The following is a 19,193-nucleotide window of genomic DNA, read 5'->3' as shown; positions in this document are numbered from 1 at the left end:
GTTGCAATGACATCCATTGCACAGATAGCCACACAATGAAAATATTTGCTTGACGAACGCATATAATGCAGATGCACAGATGAGGTCCTTGGCCTCTGGCGCCAGCAGGCTGTAAGTTGACGATTTCTACTGCCAGTACTGAAGTGCAGTCCTGGTGCTAGAGAAGAGCAGGACTTCCACTAAGTACTGATCCAGCTGGTCATGCACTAAAACTCCGAGACTCTTTTTCTTCTTCTTGCACACTACATTTGCTTTTATTATCACCTGTGCTGTAATTAATAGTAATTGCACACATTACTTTCCCACAAACATCTGTGCCAAACTCGCCATCATCAACTACACGTGCTTACTGCTTCAACCCGACAAACCAAATGTGCTCAACAAACAAACAATGGTCCTTTACTGATGGTGCGCCACGTGATAATAGTAAGCCCGAGGTACAAGATCACCGCATAGTAAGCTAGGTCAAAGGTGGGCAAAACAAGGGACAACCTATTTAGATGGTGTCTCACAACAAGTGTTGAATGTCCCTGTGGTGAGCCCACCCAAACAATGGACCACATTCTCCATCAATGTTCCTGAGGCCCTACATGTACAGATGAAGATCTTAAGGATGCTAATGACGCTGCTCTTACCTGGATACGGCAGTGGTGTGATAAGATATGATGACCACATAGTAAACTGCGCAATGTAACTGAACGCGAAGGAATGACGTACAAACAACCCTCTGCACGACTGATTCGGATTGAACTAAAAAGCTTTTGCTGTTTTTTTTTTCATTTTTATTCAATATTCATTCTCGTTTTAGTTTGTTCACATATCACTAATTTTTATTTTTATTTAGTTTTAGTTTCTCTGTTTGCCTTAATTTCAGTTCTTGTGCTTGTAAAACGAAAAACAATATTTATAGTTATGAAAATATCAGTGATACTATATATGAAAAACCCCAAAAATGAAAAAAATATATCACCATCTGCTGAATGAAGAGAAAGTCCAACAAAAGTTACAAAAGTAAGAGCTATTTGTATAATAATATGTAAATGCCTGTATTAAATTACAAGTATCAGGTGATTAGCCACGCCTTTGTGTACAATCATAGGTGCTCCATTAGTCTGTCCAGCTTCCGGCTTTAATTCTGTAAAGGGGGGTGGGTCAGTTGATTGCTGTTGTGCAGGACATGGAGCAACAGGTTTTTGACCTTTTTAATTGGATATGATTAGGTTTACAGTAAAGGAAATGGCATTCTTAGAAATATGTTAGTCCAAGTATAATAAGTGTATTATGTTCATTAATACCTATTTTTTATAGTAGTTTAATGTGTCAGAAACTTCGGTCCTGCTTGAAGTGGTATTCAACAGGGAGTCACCGCTATATAAGTTGCTAAGATTCATGCACATCCCAGGAATATATCCCGGGGAAACAAAGTTTGCGAAGTATAACTGAAAGTTCTTAGACTGTTGTAAAGAACAATGTCCCATATAAAAGTGTGCTTTAAAGATATGTCTGAAGTTTGATCCCAAACAAATCCTTCTACATAATTTAGAATTGGAATGGTACCTTAGTGATGGATCAAACATTATTGAGATGATGGCAACTGCAACTCCATTATTTACCAAAAAAGCTGCAAGCAGCTTCAAAGAAACATCTTGTATCAGGAATAAAGCCCTAGTACAAGATCAATTACTAGTTGACTTTGATGTGTATTTCTGATTCTTCATTCCTTCTTGGTTTTTTGCATACTCTTTCTTTCCATCAATGTCTTTTCAATGACTTTGCAGCCTTTCCTAGTTGAGGAATGTTTTTCTAGCAACTCTGCTTGTATGCAAGTGGAGCTCTAGTGTTGGGCAGGTGTCCAGATATATTTGGGATGGTGTGGTCACCTCTCTATTTATACCATTATTTGAAAAGAGGTTGCACCAATTAATTAATTGCACAAAACCATAATGTGGCCCCAGTGAAGGTAAGATTGTACCGATATTCGCACATATGTTTTTTTTATAATCAGTCTGATTGTTAATTGTGGAAAAATCACTCAGGCTTTAAGCAAGTAAAGGAACAATATTCATTTAGCCAGTAATTACATACAAATGAAGTTACTTTCAAATAGAATTTTTCCAGCAACCATTACATTAGGCGGAGTGGTGGCTCTGAGGCTAGGGATTTGAACTGGCAATTGAAAGGTTGCCGGTTCAAATCCCGTAAATGCCAAAAGGGACTCTGCTCTGTTGAGCAAGGCCCTTAACCTGCAATTCCTGAGCGTTTTGAGTAGTGAGAAAAGCGCTATATAAATGCAAAGAATTATTATTATTATTATTACCTCTCCTCTGTCCCCTAGCATAGAATCTGGTGGTTTGGGTAACTGCTGTCCACTTATGATCTTCAGAACCAGCTGTTTTTTAGGGTAAGCTGGAAGCGGATCATCTGAAAAGGGATTGAAAGCTCCTAAAACACACCAGAAGGAGAACTCAGCATAAATAGCATAATAAGTGAAACAATAAAAAAAAGCACATGTCAATCACAACATCATTTTATATGTATCAATAGTGGGTGTGAGCCTATCTTGGCAGATTTGGGTTCAAGACAGGAACCAAACAGGAGTCCATCTGAAGTCCCACTGACACACACACCTATGTTGACACTCGTATAGGGACAATGTAGAGCTGGCAATTAACCTAACACACACATTATGGGACAGGGAAGAAAAAATAAATAATTGAATAAATAAAACTGCAAACTTCATGCAAGCAAAAACTTGCATTCATACCCATGAATTCAAACCCCTGTGTTTCTGTATCATTCAGGACTGCAGTTATGCACTCGAATTGTGAACAAAACTATCTTAGCTTAGCATTCCAAAATAACATATTAATTGAGATTTTTGACTCATTAAAAATGTAATACTTTTTGATATTACCCAACATACAAATTGCATACTACTTAACAATAATACAATTAAAATCTGATTTCATAAATTTAACTCTGAAAAGCAGAATTAAAAAAAGAGTGGAGAAATAAGGTGTGCTTTTGGTGCCACCTAGTGAATATTAGTGATATAGCAAACTGATGGATGCTGTGTACAGTACTGTATGTTTATTAAAATAAAAGACTATTACATTTTAACTTTATTAGTTTAGAATAGCCTACCGAGAATAATAATTGATAAAAGATATCTAACAGAAGTCTCTTTCAAAGAAATGTAAGCATGAAGTGCCAATTACAAATTCAGAGACAAAAATAAATAACTTTTTCAGAAAGTGATGCTAGAATAAAACAGAAAAGTAAAAAAAAAATGCACACAATAATAAATGTAAAAAAATCTCTTGAGGTGCAGGACGTCTTGAGCTTTACTGTACATACCTTTACACATGGGTGGAGGCTTTAGAACATAGCCAGAATTTCCATTTACCATAAACTTGGCTCTGTTTAACTGCATCATACGTCCCTCAGTTTGGTAGTTTAATGCCACTATGCACATAAATAAAAAAATAGATGAATGAATTATTAATAATCAATTAATATGTCTTTTGCTTATATGTGCATAGGCTGGACCTTCTAGTAAGGCCAAGCCATTGAGGTGAAGCTGTCACTTCAGCTATCCATGACGCAATGCTGCTTGAGCTCTCCTATTTCACTTTTTTGTGAAGCCTTCTGTTTGTTTCCAATGATTTTAAACTTATTTTAGCTTTCACCATAAAATACAGTGTAAAGCATTGTTAATTGAATGATCTGAAATCTTTATTGGCATGAACCATGGATGAATATTTTGATCAGTCTGTGACAAACAAATACTCAGTGCTGCTGCACTGTCCATTTAACACTTTCTAATACTTCATTGTATCAATTTTACTGCTTTCTTTTTTAAATAAAGTTGTTGATGGTCAACAAGACTCTGCAATACACTAATTAGGCTTATACAACAGAGTATTACTTTGAATTATACCTTTCTGCAAATTTATAACAAGCTATCAAAAGGTGGTTGACAAACTTGAGGACAAGCAAACAATTAATTGATTGTATTTCTTTATTTCAGAAGGCACCATTTGTGGAGCACATCTAATTGCAATTTCATTCAATGCATACATCGGAATAAAATAGTATACTGGGGTAGATGCTATACGATAGAAATGGAAAATAAGTACAAAATATGTTGCCCGGTTTTCAGAATTTTTTTTACTATAAAAATGTTAAATTCATGTAAGAATATACAGTAAATGAATACTGATGGCAGACAAACCTCAGTTTCCCAGAACTTACCCAGCTGACAGCCGATGTTCCAGTATGTCTGGGGATTGAAGTTGCTGGAGTCTATTCTGTACGCGGATGGGTAGATTCTTGTGAGCTGTTTTTGGTTGAACAAAATAAATTGCTCAGGTTTGTGGTGCACAAGCTGGTGAGCCCGAGTTTCACTGAAGGATAACACATTCCCTGGATTGCCTGTTTAAAATAAAAACTGGAGATGTTACAAAAGAAAAATGGCAAGTGTATAGTGCAAAAAATATTTCTCAATTCTACCTTTGCTTTTCTTAATGTGACCTTAAATACTGTTGTATTGTGGGGTTCACAAGCTTTACAGTATGTATTATTATGATATTTTTTATTTCTTGTCTATATCACAGTGTGTGACATTTCAAGCTTATTATTTAGAATTATAAAAAAGCTAAACTTTCAGAGATCAGTATGGTATTGCAAAGGTTAGTGTTACTGCTGCCAGGAAACTCCTGTTTTCTCCAATATCCCCAAAGTTTAGGTTTGCACAGAAGCAGATGAGGTTGTAGAGACAGGAACTTTATTCAAACACTGCAAACAGAGCCAGCCCTAGACAATTTTGGACCGGAAGCAAACTGATACCGAGAGCCCAGTAAGGGGCCTGACCCTTGCAGCTAGGGGGTCCAGGGCAGAGCTCCGGCCGCCAAGTGATTTCCTGCATTCTGAGCTGCAGAAATGCATTTTCCTGGCATCTACCACCATCACTTTTTGACGATTTCCGTTTGACACTGACAACCGTAACCGTAACACACTGACAGAAGCCAAATTTGCAGGCTGTCAGCACAGACTATCGTACAAGGCCCTAAGTGAAGGGTATGAGTGATGGAGGTCGGAGTGGGCCCGCATAAATGTCTTAAGTAACGACACATTAACAAATAAAGCTACATTTTAGCCAGCTTTTGCTGTTTCCACCAGGCAGCACGTGGAGGTAAATAGCTAGGCCAAGCACTTTTTTACTTTTTATATTTTTATATATATTTTTTATTTTATGAAGATGAGATCCAAATTATTTTGTTTTTACATTTTTATTCGATTTTAAAACTTGTTTTCATACTTTCGAGATATTGAAATTTCCGTATAAAATAACTTACCAGCAGATATTGAAATCTATTTCACACAAAAGACACTATTCGAACCTTGGCACTGGCAAACTCATGAATAAGTTCAGAATAATCAAGAGATTTGACTATCTGTTGCTCAATTGAAATCAATGCCAGACTATTTAAACGTTCGTGACTCATGAAGCTTCGCAAGTAATTTTTGATAAGCTTGAGTTTTGAAAAACTCCTCTCCGCTGAAGATACCGTTATAGGCACAGTCAATGCTATTCTGAGAGCCACAGCAACATTAGGCATGGCAGTTGCTAACTCCTTCTTATACAGATATTCCAGTGCTTGCATGGCCGTTGAGTTGCTAGGAACTAAATTGGCAAACATGCGAATTTCACTGCATAGTGTTTGTGGATCAATGTCTGATTCATTATTCTTTGAGTCAGTTAATGCTATTTTTAAGTCCATAGAGTATTTCATCAAGGTATTATCCATGGATGATATTAATTGATAATTGTGCAGAAATCCAAAATTGTTGAAATGCTGTTTCATTTGATTAAACCTCTCATTCATGGACATGATTGCTTGATTCAGAAGGACAAGAAAGAATTCTGTGCGAAAAAATTAGTAATAGAGGTTGGAGTGAAGGAGTCTGTTGCTCCATTGGGGCCCTCCGCAGCAGCGTCGCATCACAGGAAAAAAAAACCTTGGGCGCAGTGGGCCCCCTCCAGCTGTGGGCCCGAAGCGGTCGCTTTGCCCTAAGGCCAGCTCTGCTGCAAACAAACATATGTCATTTTCAAAAGTGTAAACGTGCTCCTTGACAGGACAAAGATGACAGTTCCGTCTCACAATTAAAAGAATGCAAACATATCTTCCTCTTCAAAGGAGTGTGTGTCAGGAGCAGGGAATGTCTGAGAGAGAGACAAACAAACAACCAAAAACCGACAGGTGTTGTTCAGGCTTTTAAGTATGCAGAGTACCACGCAGAAAGCATATCGCACGACAGAGCAGCCGCAAGTATGCCTAGCAAGTAAGGGAGCAATTTGAAGGTTGTCTGTCAGTATTTTTAGGAGGGGTTTTCCGAGGAGCGTCTGTATCCTCTAGGGGTGTGATCTGCCCCCCAGCTCACAATATATATATACTAGGGGGCTTTACCCGCTGCTCGCTTTGCTCGTAACCCCTCACGTGCGCTACGCACCAACCACTTTGTGTCTCTACTGCTCGCATTGTGAAGAGGGCGGCTGAATGCACCCCAAGAAGATGCGATCACTCCTCCAACACCCCCTCTTAAACAGTAATACAATGGGAAATGCATACAGTTTTTTTTTTTTTACCTCCTCTTTGCTCGATCAGCTGCTGGCTTGCTGCTGCTGCCGTGCCAAGTGATCTGCATTTCGCACGGTGCACTTCTGTCATATCACCTACGTCCATATATTCAATCTCTTTTTGCTTTTACCTTTTGATCAATATCATATTGAATTTTGATTCTGTGTTTGGAATTACATCTTGACAAAGAAATGTATAACTGCCCGTGAGTGAATATCATTTCTGTCTCTCTACAAGAAATGTGTCTGACATAACCACACAGGACTTTTCCAAATCTCTTTGCATAAGCTCTTGTCTCATGGGGCTTCCGGCACTGGGCGTGGTTACATCGCTTGGCACAAAAACTTGTTTCGCAGGAATGTGAAAGTGTCTCTGAGACAATCATGTCTTGTCTCCTTCCAAGATTTTTTTTATAATAGATACATATATATATACTGTATATATATATATATATATATATATATATATATATATATATATATATATATATATATATATATATATATATGTACACACACACACACATCTCACCACAGTCATGGGTCAGGGTTGCCATAAATATATGTATGTTCCCCCATCACGTTTTCTTTGAGAAATAACTACATTTGCATGGGAAGTTGTATATACACACATTTTGAACCCATTTTTTTATGTATGCAAGCTTTATAAATGAGACCATAGGAGCTCTACAGTGGCAGTGGGCTTTTAAACTAACCCTTTTCTTGTGTAGTTACCAGTTTTTGCTGCTTATTAATTCTTTCACTTTAATTTTATTTGTGTTGTTGTTTAAGGCTCAGACACTTTCTTTTTTCCTTAATTAGTAGCCAAACAATAATGGGATACAAACTGGGCCAACACACGACCAGCTAATCTGTGTCCATCATAAAATATGTAAACATAAAGAAAACTGATGGTCTCAGTTGTGTTGATCTGCTTAGGTCCACAAAACTTTTTGATGGTGGTCTTGGGAAAAAGAGAATCAACAGTTTTGGAAATATCTTCTGTAGCAGAATCAGAGCACCAACAGGCCATGGAATTAAATAATGCATTTAATTAACAACAAAATTATGTTCTAATTAGGAAACTGGTTGGAGTTTGAGGCCCCAACTTAGCTTGTTATCTGTTGACTCATTTCACATCTCATTTCTGTTTGGGTGCCATTTAAGGAATAAATTAAGTCGATATTAAGGGTTAGAATAAAAAATCCTTTAGCTACAGTAGTGTTCCAGGACCAGAGTTGGAGACCCCTACTTTGCAGTGTGGAACCACCACAAATCTAGAAAAGCACAAGAAGAGATCAACGGCAAGCATTAGTCCATGGTAAACTTTATTTAACTGTCATGATTTAGAAAACAATTCTGTTCCTTGCAAATTCTTATTTTTATTTTTGGAGACAATCTATTGGCAGTATTTAGTGTGGTTATGATAATATTTAGTTTCTAGGCATGAGATGCACTGCTTGTGGATCACATGCCAGACAGGTAGACCCTGAGGCTGTGGGTTCAAATGCTGTTACTGACACTGTCTGACCATGAACAAGTCACTTCACGTATGTGCTCTAATTGGAAAACAAAGGAAATGGAACCAATTGTATCTCAAATATTGTATGCAGCCAAATAAGTAAATGTAAATGTACCTGTGACACCATGGTGGCTATGCTACAAAATATGATTGCACACACATAAACAGTCATCAGAGCTTGTAAAACACCTTGCAAAATAAACATGCAAGTTTTTGAGTAAATTCATTACAATTGTTGTTCCTTTATTTTGACTTAAATTTCAGTTTCCCCTCCTTGCACATGTTTGCTGATCTCTGCTTTCTGTTAGTGGTTCCACCCCGCTACATCTGACTATAGTTTGCATTGCGCTTTAATCATTGCTGCTCTGACAACCTTTTCCATTTTGATCTAATGCACAGATTAAGAAAGTCACAACAGTAACAAGAATAAATCTGCTTTCCTTTGAAAGAACTAGTAATTTCACTGAATGATAAATATCCTTTTAGGTCATTAATAAATCAGACATGCTATTAGTGGGAAGTACTGAAAACAGAAAGACAATACTGACAACGTTAAGTCTTAAAGGAAAGGCTATCTTTCAGCCAAGCCAAATTATTAATCAATAATATGTAGTGAAGGAATTCAGAGCAAAAGTCAAGAAACAGAAAGTCACAAAGATAAAAATAATGCAAATTAAATGTTTGATGTTCTGTTTTTAATATTGACATTCCAATTCCATTTCCAGAGAAACATTCCAGAAAAAAATATAGAATTATAACAGGAAACCTTTACCTATTAGACAGAATTGCTCAACGCTTAATTTGAAACTTGAAAGAAGACCAAATGAGAAATATTTAGGAGTCACCATGGACTCCTTGGAGTCAACAAACAGGCAACATACCAAACTGTGTCAAGTACAAGTTGAGGGCGATTAATCCTAAAATGTGAAATGTAATGGTGAAGGTTCGACTGGAATGATGCTCTCAGTTTTGATCACCAAATTGCAAAAAGGGCATAAGAGTGATGGTGAGAAATTCAAGCCACTAGACTGATATCAGGACTTAAGGGTGAGAGCTATGAGGAAAGCAACTGAACCTCTTCACCTTAAGAAAATGGAGATTAACTTTAAAGATGTATGTCATGTCTCTTCTTAAACAGTCGTATTAATGTCAACTGGTATTTTTTAAAGGTAAGATTGAGGAGATTATTTTTTAAAGGTAAGATTGAGGAGATTAGAAGGCTTAATGCGTGGCTCAAATCTTGGTGCAGGGTAGAAGGGTATAGGTTTATGGGGCATTGGGACTCCTTTTGGAACAGATGGGACCTGTTCCACTGTGACGGGTTACATCTGAACTGGAGGGGCACCAATGTATTGTGCACTTTGTAACCAGTTATGTCTTTCATCCTGTTGCAGGGCTGACATTACCACACAAAACACTGTTAATGCTATAGAAGTGTAACTGTATAAAAACTAAAGGAAGTTGAGGCCAACTGTAGCCCCCAAGGTTTTAACAACATGTATGTATTGGGGAGGCGTATGTGTAGACTAATCGAGGATTGTTTAAACTAGGGAATGAGGGGGCAGGGAGTTTAGGACAGGCCAGATTTAGATCTATACATTGGAAGAACAAACAATGGTGTAGAAATAAAATGCATAGTAATGTCAATTCTAAAAAAACATTTAAATGTAGCAGGAGTAACACATTAAAAATAGCTGGCCTTAATGCTAGAAGTATCAAAAATAAGGTAAGTGAGCTGGAGTTGTATGTAGCAGAGCATAATTATGATAGTATAGCAATAACGGAAACCTGGCTAAATAACAAAGATCGGGATGAGTGTAACATAGAGGGATACACATTTTTTAGGAAGGATAGACAGAACAGAAAAGGAGGTGGGGATGCTGTTTATGCCAATCAGTGTTTAAATGTAAGACCTATTCAGTTGGATGATGAGCCCCATCTTAGTGAGGACATGTGGCTTCACCTGGAAAATATTAGGGAAAGAGGTCTTATTTTAGGAGTGTGTTATAGACCACCCAATTCAGACAGTAATTTCAACACACATCTTTTTAGTAATATCAAAAAGGCAAGTTTACAGGGAGATATTATAGTCATGGGGGACTTTAATTATCCAAATATTAACTGGGATAACCTTGCAGATGCATTAGCACAATAGCAGGAGTTTTTAGAAGAAATCAGTGACTGTTTTTTAACACAGCATGTTAAAGCACCAACATGGGGTGAAGCCTGTAGTATTTTGTAATAATCAGGATAGAATTGAGGGTGTAGAGATGATTGAACCACTAGGGTCAAGTGACCATAATGTAATACAATTTTCAGTATTTTGTAAGAGTGCAGATGCAAAGAATAAAATTGTTAAGTTGAACTTTCGTAGGGCTAATTTTGAGCAGATGCGACAAAGCCTAAATAGGACAGATACAAAATCCTAAATTTGGAATTAATAGGAAACTAAAAAAAAAACTCCATGGTGGATTAATAAAGATTTAAAAAATAAGTTGCACAGGAAAAAACTGCTGTATAAGGCATACTATATAAGACTAATGACTGCAAAGTGAATCGTAGAGCGTATGAGAACATGAGGGCAACCATTAAGAAGGATATCAGGGAAGATAAAAGACAGTTGGAGAGGAATCTAGCAGATTAAGGTGAAAGAAGACCCCAAGAGATTCTTTCAGTATTTTAGTAGTAAAAGAACAGTTAAGGAGGAGGTCAAGTTCATCAGGAATAGTAAAGGGGAATTAAAAGACACAGACAGCGAAAGAGTGGATGCCCTAAACTTACATTTTTCTGAGGTGTTTACAAGTGAGCAAGTGGATAACCTGCCAGAGGTAAACGCAACTACTAAGGAGGTACTGAGGGATTTGGAAATTGTAGAGGGAGAAGTGCTGCTCAGATTAAATAAGATGAAATCAAACAAATCACCAGGCCCAGATAATATTTATCCTCATGTTCTTAAGGGAGTACATATATAAACCCTTGACAAATATTTTTAGGAAGTCACTGCACACTGGAGAGATTCCGAAGCACTGGAAAATGGCAAATATCATCCCATTATATAAAAAAGGTGACAGAGCAGATCCAAGCAACTACAGGCCAGTAAGCTTAACATGCATCACAGGAAAATTAATGGAAGGTATTATTAAGGATAAGATTGAGCAACACCTTGCAAGGACAGGAGGTATTCTGAACAGTCAGCATGGGTTCAGAAGTGGGAAGTCGTGTTTTACTAACATGCTGGAATTCGATGAGGAGGCAACAAAAGGGTACAATCAAAGTGGAGCTTATGATATTATTTATCTGGATTATCTGGACTTTCAGAAAGCATTTGATAAGGTGCCACATGAGAGGTTGGGCATCAAATTAAAAGAGTGGGAGTTCAAGGGTGATGCTTTTAGATGGGTGCAGAATTGGCTCAGACACAGGAAGCAGAGGGTGATGGTGCGAGGAACCTCATCAGAACTGGCCGATGTTATGAGTGGTGTTCCACCGGGGTCAGTGCTAGGACCGCTGCTATTTTTAATATATATAAATGATAGGTGGATTAGCAGATAATTTGGAATCCATTATATTACAGAAGGACTTGGATAGCATACAGAATTGGGCAGATTTCTGGCAGATGAAATTTAATGTCAGTAAATGTAAAGTATTACACATAGGAAGTAAAATGTTAGGTTTGAATACACAATGGGCGGTCGGAAAATCGAGAGTACACCTTATGAGAAGGATTTAGGAGTCGTAATGGACTCTAAACTATCAACTTCCCAACAGTGTTCAGAAGCCAGTAAGAAGGCTAACAGAATGTTAGGTTATATAGCACGATGTGTGGAGTAGTCCAAGGAGGTTATGCTCAACCTTTATAATGCACTGGTGAGACCTCATCTTGAGTACTGTGTGCAGTTTTGGTCTCCAGTCTACAAAAAGAACATAGCAGCACTAGAAAAGGTCCAGAGAAGAGCGACTAGGCTGATTCCAGGTCTACAGGGGTTAAATTATGAGGAAAGATTAAAGGAGCTGAGTCTTTACAGTTTAGGCAAAAGAAGATTAAGAGGTGACATGATTGAAGTGTTTAAAATTATGAAGGGAATTAGTACAGTGGATCGAGACTTGTATTTTAAAATGAGTTCATCAAGAACACGGGGGCACAGTTGGAAATTTGTTAAGGGTAAATTTCGCACAAACATTAGGGAGTTCTTCTTTACACAAAGAACGATAGACACTTGGAATAAGCTACCAAGTAGTGTGGTAGACAGTAAGACGTTAGGGACTTTCAAAACTCGGCTTGATGGTTTCTTGGAAGAAATAAGTGGATAGGACTGGCGAGCTTTGTTGGGCTGAATGGCCTGTTCTAGTTTAGAGTGTTCTAATGTTCTAAAAGAAGTTCTTCAACAAGAGCACAGGGAAGCTAGTTAGTGTGAACTTTGCAGAAATGTTAGAAAGTTGTGTTTTTCACACAAAGAACCACAGATACTTCTTGGTGGAGATAACATTATTTTGAGGACCTTCTACTTGCAACTTCAAAACAGTTTTAAAAATTATGTCGAATATGCACTGATGAGGGATTATTTTGTCACGAAATGGGAGATACACACCACAAGCCTTCCAGTTTGGAAATATTTTACTGTGGAACTGCTGAGGGTCAACTGTGAAAGCTACGTTACACAGGAACTCAGAAGCAGCTCTCTACTGCTTTGAGTATACTGTCTTGAGATTTCCATTAAGTATTTTAAGTGAGATAAACCAGGAAATGAGACTTAGTTAAAATAACACATATGAGTCGTAACCACAAAACAACCCAAACCTTCACCAAAACCCAAAATTAAACCGATAAGAGCAAAAAAAAAAAAAAAAAGAAAAACATTCCCAGGAAGACAAATTGCCTTTGAGAAACTAATAATAGAGCAAATGCAAAGTCATTATAAGAAAACTTGCATAACTGAATGTGCTGTTTGCCCCAATGACATCAAAGATTCCAGGGAATTCTGGGTATTATTATCATGGAAACTCCCAATGCAATTGCTCCTGTGGTGTGCAGCCGGGACACCTTCACACTGGAAGGACCGGGGGAGGAAGCATGGCCAGAGCATTACCTACCCTGGAGCGGTAGGTGGCAGCCCCCCTGGGTTGCAGTGGTGCCTCGGACTCCCGCAGGGCTCCATGGGAGTTGGAGTTAGATACGGCCCTGTTGGGACCCATGGGTGCCGCCAGGGGGTGCTGCAGCTGAGCCCTTCTCGCATGAATGAGCACCTGGAGCACTTCCAGGCACCTTATAAAAGGGACCAGCAGATAATACTCCAGGAGCCAGAGTCAGGAGGAGGGAGACAAAGCTTGCCTGGAGGAGTGGAGGAGAAAAGAGAAAGAAAAAGAAGAGAATTGTGTTGTGCTGTGTGCTTTTGAGACCGTATTATACTTGTGGGGAACAGGGAAGGCATTTCCCACAAGAGAAAAGGAAAAATAAAATTTCTGTGTGCTTTGAAGTTGTGCCTCTGCGTGCGTCTGCGTCGGGTTGGGGTGGCGGTACCCGCCTTGGTAGTCCACACTCCAAAATGTCAGGTGTGATGGCAAAACAAAGATGCCATCCCAGCATAGTGCTAAAACTTTTTCACTTTTTTAAAACACCTTGACACAACAAACACAATTTTCAGAATTCAAAACCCCTAAACAGTTGCATACTTTATTACTTATTAAACTTATCAACACAGAAAGTTAATAAAAATTGTCAGTCTATCAGAGACAATCTATTACCCTTTTACATGCAGGAACAGCAAGTAACTTCAACTGAACTCTCAAGTCAGTCCCTACCCTGCATGGAACACCAAAAGGCCACTACATGAACATTGAGCTGAATGGCCGGTTCTTGCAAATGTGTTCTTGTTGAAGATAGAAGATGGCCTTGAGTTGTTTTCACTACATTTTATTTAATATTACAGCCTGGACAGGAAATAATAAGAAATAAATTTGAATTAATATTATAGAGGAGGGTTGTGAGTTTCTGGAGAAAAGTTTCAAGTATAACTACAGGGTGGTCCAGATCTAATTATGCAATTATGAAAAGGCGAAAACATTGCACCCGCTGTTTGAATGACAACTGTCTCCCTGCCATTTTGGAATGCAGGGCAGGTGCTGCCATCTATCAGCAACAAAAAGAATTTTTTGTGAATTCTCTATGTAATAAATGTAATAATTTATAGCGTAATGAAAATTGCATAATTAGATCTGGACCACCCAATACAATTAAAAAGTAGAGCCATATTAATCCAGGTATGTGTGCTGTTGGTTTCAAAGTCCCCCTTGTGAGGAACAAAGTCATGAAAGACTAAACCATTTTTGCGTTAACTTAGCATCTGGTACTAAAAACATGTGTTAAGCATCCAAAAGTGTCTTAAAAGAAATGGTTTTGAAGAGCACTTTGCCACTGAGAAACCACTGGTGTGGAAACGCAACAAGCAGAAGAGATCACAGTAGGTTAAAAACCATAAAGCATGGATCAACAAACAGTAGCTGAAAGATATGGAGTGAGTTATGTAATGATGAGTTTAAAAAATTGTTTTTGGTTCACAAAGGCATCAGGAGGTCTGTAGTCTTCTGTGAAATACAGTGGTGGCTGTGTCATGGTCTGTGGTGATGTAGGAGATCTGGTCATGCTGAATGAATCGATGACTTCTGAACAAAATAAAATGAATTTGATCCATCATGCTGTGCCCTTAATATAATATTTTATTTGAAAAAAGCACATTAACAACTCCAAATCCACTATAAACACAATTAAGATCTACTTTGGAGGATGAAGTCTGCAGAGAAATACTGACAGCATTACAGTGGCCATCTCAAGTCCTTGGCCTCAACATAACTATGTGGTATAGCAGGTCCACAGCTCAGATCAAAAAGTTTTTAAAATAGATAATCGGCGCTTAAGGAGGGGGTGTGGTAGTGTGGCCGGAGCGGTTCCTGAGCGCATCTGTAATTGATGCCAGGAGCTGCTAATCACCACACCTGATCCACGTCCCCGTAATATACAGTATAGTTGAAGTGCGCGGAAGATAGGGAGTCAGAAAAAAGGAAAGAATCTGAATGGAGGTTAAGGGAGAAGAAGGCGACAGAAAGGAAAAAGCTGGTGCATGAGCGAGTGAGATCAGGCTCGTTGAAGGTTGAATGCAGCTAGTAGGAGAGCCCCGGAAGAGTGTTTGGCCAACTTGAAGCTGTCACTCCAGCTGAGCAGTTTTGAGGAGCTGGAGTCACCGGCAGAAGAGTCGACTGGCCGTTGAAGGGAGCAGCAGTCGAGGAGGCTTTGGGTGTGTTGAGCCCCAGCATGAGCTCCCTGGCTGCTGGGGAGGGAACCCAAGTCTCAGTCCGACTGGAGCCTTACGTAGCCGGGGATCAAAACTCTACCGGAACAGAATAGGGGGAGCTGCATTTGCTGGCAGGGCGACTCCCCTATTGCGGGGCACATATGAGAGAAGCAGGGGAGCCCCCAGTAGAACTAAGAAAGTACCGGATTTTTAAGACAAGACTGCTTCCAGCCATTATCATTTTAACCTTGTTATAAAAGGATGTATTTATTGGATTTTAACCTCCACAGTTCACCTGTTTTAACTGATTATTTTTTTAAGAACTATTTGAGATACTGCACTTCTTCATTTGGATACTGTTTTTGGTTTTGTTTTTAAATAAAAGCACTCTGCACTCTTTGCACCATCCCCTTGCTTCTTTGTTGATGTCTTCACTGTCTAGCTCATCGGTGACATTTCCAACCGTGTCGGGTTCGAGAGCTCCCCAGAAGCCTAGATGGGAGCATGGAGTAGAACCCGCATCGTTAGAAACTGCAAGAAAAAGATCAAAAAATAGCCAGAAGACCAGTGGTGGCAAATCTCTGAAGAAGCGTGGAATAATTTAACTGTTTGAAAAAATTATATACCAGTGTGCCAAAGTAATTGCTCCAGCATTGCATTTTGGGGGAGGACACACAGAATGCTGGATTGTTTTAAAATCACAAGGCATTCTTGCTAATTGTTATTGCACTGATGTCCATTTGCATTTATTCTAAGATAATATATGCCTTTCAAAAGCAAATAAACACATACTACCCAGATAAGAAACTTTAAACATTGGCCAAAGATGTTTACATGGTACTATAAGGTATATTTGTAAATGTGTACCATATTCTGTTTTCTGTTACTCATGATTAATGACATGAATATATGCAAGGTCTTCCAAAGCAAGTGCAATCACAAGGCCCATTATTATTATTAATATTGCAAATTACTGTAGGGTAACTAGAAAATAATTTCTGTGCGAGTGTAGAACAGTAGGTCGTACACAATATAATGATGTAGCCTTTACAGGGCATACTATATAATTATCTCATGCACATGACTAACTAGGTCATGCAGATAATTTTGAAGGAATGAGAGAGTAAATCATGCATATGATATAGTAAATGCTAGAAACAGAAGTTTTTTTTTTTTGTTCTCATGACCCCAGTGCTAGAAAAAAAAGCCATTTACAAAGCAACAGTACTGGTCCATGGAGAAGCTTAAAGCCCCAAAATGAGCACTTTATACTTTTTTTGTCTTGTCTCTGCAACAATCTAGGATCCACTTATCAAAAAAAACAAAAAACTCTTTACGTAAATAAGTACTGTATTTATACGTTACCTTCCTCTAGAATATCTTGAGATGCAACAGAATTTGTAAAAACAACCAATTCCGACAGATCTCTACTTAATTTTATTGTCTTCCTACGCCAGCCTGTCCTTTGGATGAGAAAAACAAAATCATCAGCTACAGATTTCCAAATTCATAGAAAATTCAGTATTTAAATAATATTTCATTTCTGGCTTGAAATACAACCACAATTCCAAAAAAACTTGAAAATTATGGAACATCCTAAATAAAAAACTAATTTGTAAAGTCTGTTTACCATGTACTATAGTAAAAACCCTACAACACCACATTATTTAATGTTTCATTTCATTTTCATTTTTTAGAAAATATAACATTTACTCTCATGTGAAATCTGATGCCTGTAACAAGCTCCACAAATAATGGAACAATCGAGTCCTTCTCACTGTGTAACATCACAATTTCTTTTAATAACACTTGTTAGGCACTAAATACACAAGTTGGTTACGTTTAGCAAGGTGGATTTTCCCATTTTTTTCCCGTTCTTTGCTATATTTTGTGCTTCATAATGCACCACACACTCTCAGTCGGTAGATGGGTCAGGTCTGCTGGCAGGTCACTCATGTATCCGCACTCTCTGCTTAAGCAGCCATGCACTTGTAATCCGGGCAGAGTGGTTTGGCGTTGTTCTGCTGGAAAACACATGAATGTCCCTGAAAAAGACATCCTCTGGAATGCAGTACACGTTAGTCCAAAATTTAAACATATATTTCTGCATTAATGGTGCCCTCAGAGATGAGAGAGTTAGCCATGCCATTGGCAGTGACACAGGTCCATATAATTTGGACCTGACGCTGACAAAAGCTTTTTCAGTTTGACTCAAAGAACACAGTGGCTGTTTTTTTCACAAACTATTTGAAATGTTGACCACAAAGCAGGATCCCACCATTCTACAATCCATCTCAGATTAGACCAAGCCAAGAGAAGTCCGCAGCACTCCTGCTTTGCATAGTAAAGACTTAACTTGCATCTGTGGATGCAGTGACAAGTGTCGTTGACTGACACAGGTTAACTGAAGTATTGCTCAGCACATGTTGTGTTAGCCATTACAGGCACATGATGGTTGTAATACAGTCATGTCTGAGACATCGGAGATCACAAGCATTCAGAAGTGGTTTTCAGCCTTACTCTTTAGGCACTAAGCTTTGACTGGATTCTTTGAAACTGTAGTTGAAGTTTGAAACTTGTGTACTGTAGAGGGTGAAATGTCCAAAATCCTACCAATTTGCCTATGTTGTCAGTGCACTGGATTACTCAACAATGCATCTGTTGGCAAATTTGTGAGCCTGTACCCTTCCATGCTCTTGAAGATCTAAATTATTTTGGATGCTACTTACTTTGTATACTATAACATGATTGCCTCCCCCTGATTAACATTGTCTGTTTCACAATATGTTGTTATTTCAACTTATCACATCATTGTTAGTCCTAATTTACCCCTGTACCAACTTTTTGGAACATGTTGTAGGCATCAGTTTTTAGAATAAATGTGTATCTTTAAAAAACAACGTTTTTGGTTAAGTTAAATGTAAAATAACTTATGTTTATAATGTTTTTGGTTGAAGGCAGCTCAAAGCAAATTTACAAATCACTCCATTTTGTTTTTGTTTGCCATTTCCATGCTGTTCCACATTTTTGGGGATTGGGGTTGCAATTTACAGTGACCTTTATTTTCAATGCATGTTAACTGTACAGAATTTTCATTAAGATTGTTTTATTAGTGAAAATATCCATTACCTTTTGTTGTATTTAGACTAAAGAGTTTGCTTTGGATGACTTTGCTAGTACTGTACTAAATTAAATCTCTTATATTTTGTGTATACTATAACACTACAATGCAGAGAAAAAAAAATAATGATAAGATAGAGTCAAATTTTTACACTGTCTGCAGGTAATATAAGATAGCTATTATACTAGTTAAAGGGCAAGAGACACTGCATGTGAAGTTAGCATTGAGTCAATTCTGTTCTCTCTCATTAGCTAGCTGTGCAAAGGTGATCAATTGCCAGTGCTGCTCTAAGCAATAACAAAGGCATTTTCCACTAAAAATCATACTGTCTTAAACAAGACAAACCATTAGCCAGAACTGTATTTAATTTGTTACCCAGCTTTATATCCAACCAATCTATCTACTGCATCTGTCTATCTCAGCATAATGTGCAAGCGCAGGCTGACAAAGAGATATGTGAAAGGGATTAAAGGACATGCTGGGTAAAGCGATTAATTTAATATTACAATAACAAAACTGTTTTACATATTTATTTATTTATAATGTCTTTCAAATTATTAATTGTGATGGCATGCCTTTCTTACTTTGTTTTATAAAGGTTAACTGAAAATGTTCTTAACACCA

At 38.0% G+C, this 19,193-nt stretch overlaps 1 protein-coding gene across 6 annotated transcripts in view; it reads right to left on the bottom strand.

The window, feature by feature from the left end:
- The window catches only part of plch1 (phospholipase C, eta 1), a 362,819-nt gene that overhangs the window by 34,128 nt on the left and 309,498 nt on the right, over positions 1-19,193 (bottom strand). For 5 of the 6 annotated variants that reach the window (XM_039757367.1, XM_039757373.1, XM_039757329.1 and 2 more), the window contains 4 exons: positions 16,814-16,911; positions 4,255-4,434; positions 3,358-3,465; positions 2,318-2,442 (listed from right to left, as the gene is read on the bottom strand). In XM_039757367.1, coding sequence (XP_039613301.1) covers positions 2,318-2,442; positions 3,358-3,465; positions 4,255-4,434; positions 16,814-16,911 — 511 coding nt within the window. The remainder of the gene's footprint in view (positions 1-2,317; positions 2,443-3,357; positions 3,466-4,254; positions 4,435-16,813; positions 16,912-19,193) is intronic. The other variant, XM_039757337.1, reaches the window with a different exon arrangement.

The sequence above is a fragment of the Polypterus senegalus genome, chromosome 1 (genome assembly GCF_016835505.1).
Source record: "Polypterus senegalus isolate Bchr_013 chromosome 1, ASM1683550v1, whole genome shotgun sequence".
Taxonomy (NCBI): Eukaryota; Metazoa; Chordata; class Cladistia; order Polypteriformes; family Polypteridae; genus Polypterus; species Polypterus senegalus.
The sequence above is the reverse complement of the archived record's forward strand: the minus strand, read 5'-3'. Positions and strand labels throughout refer to the sequence as shown.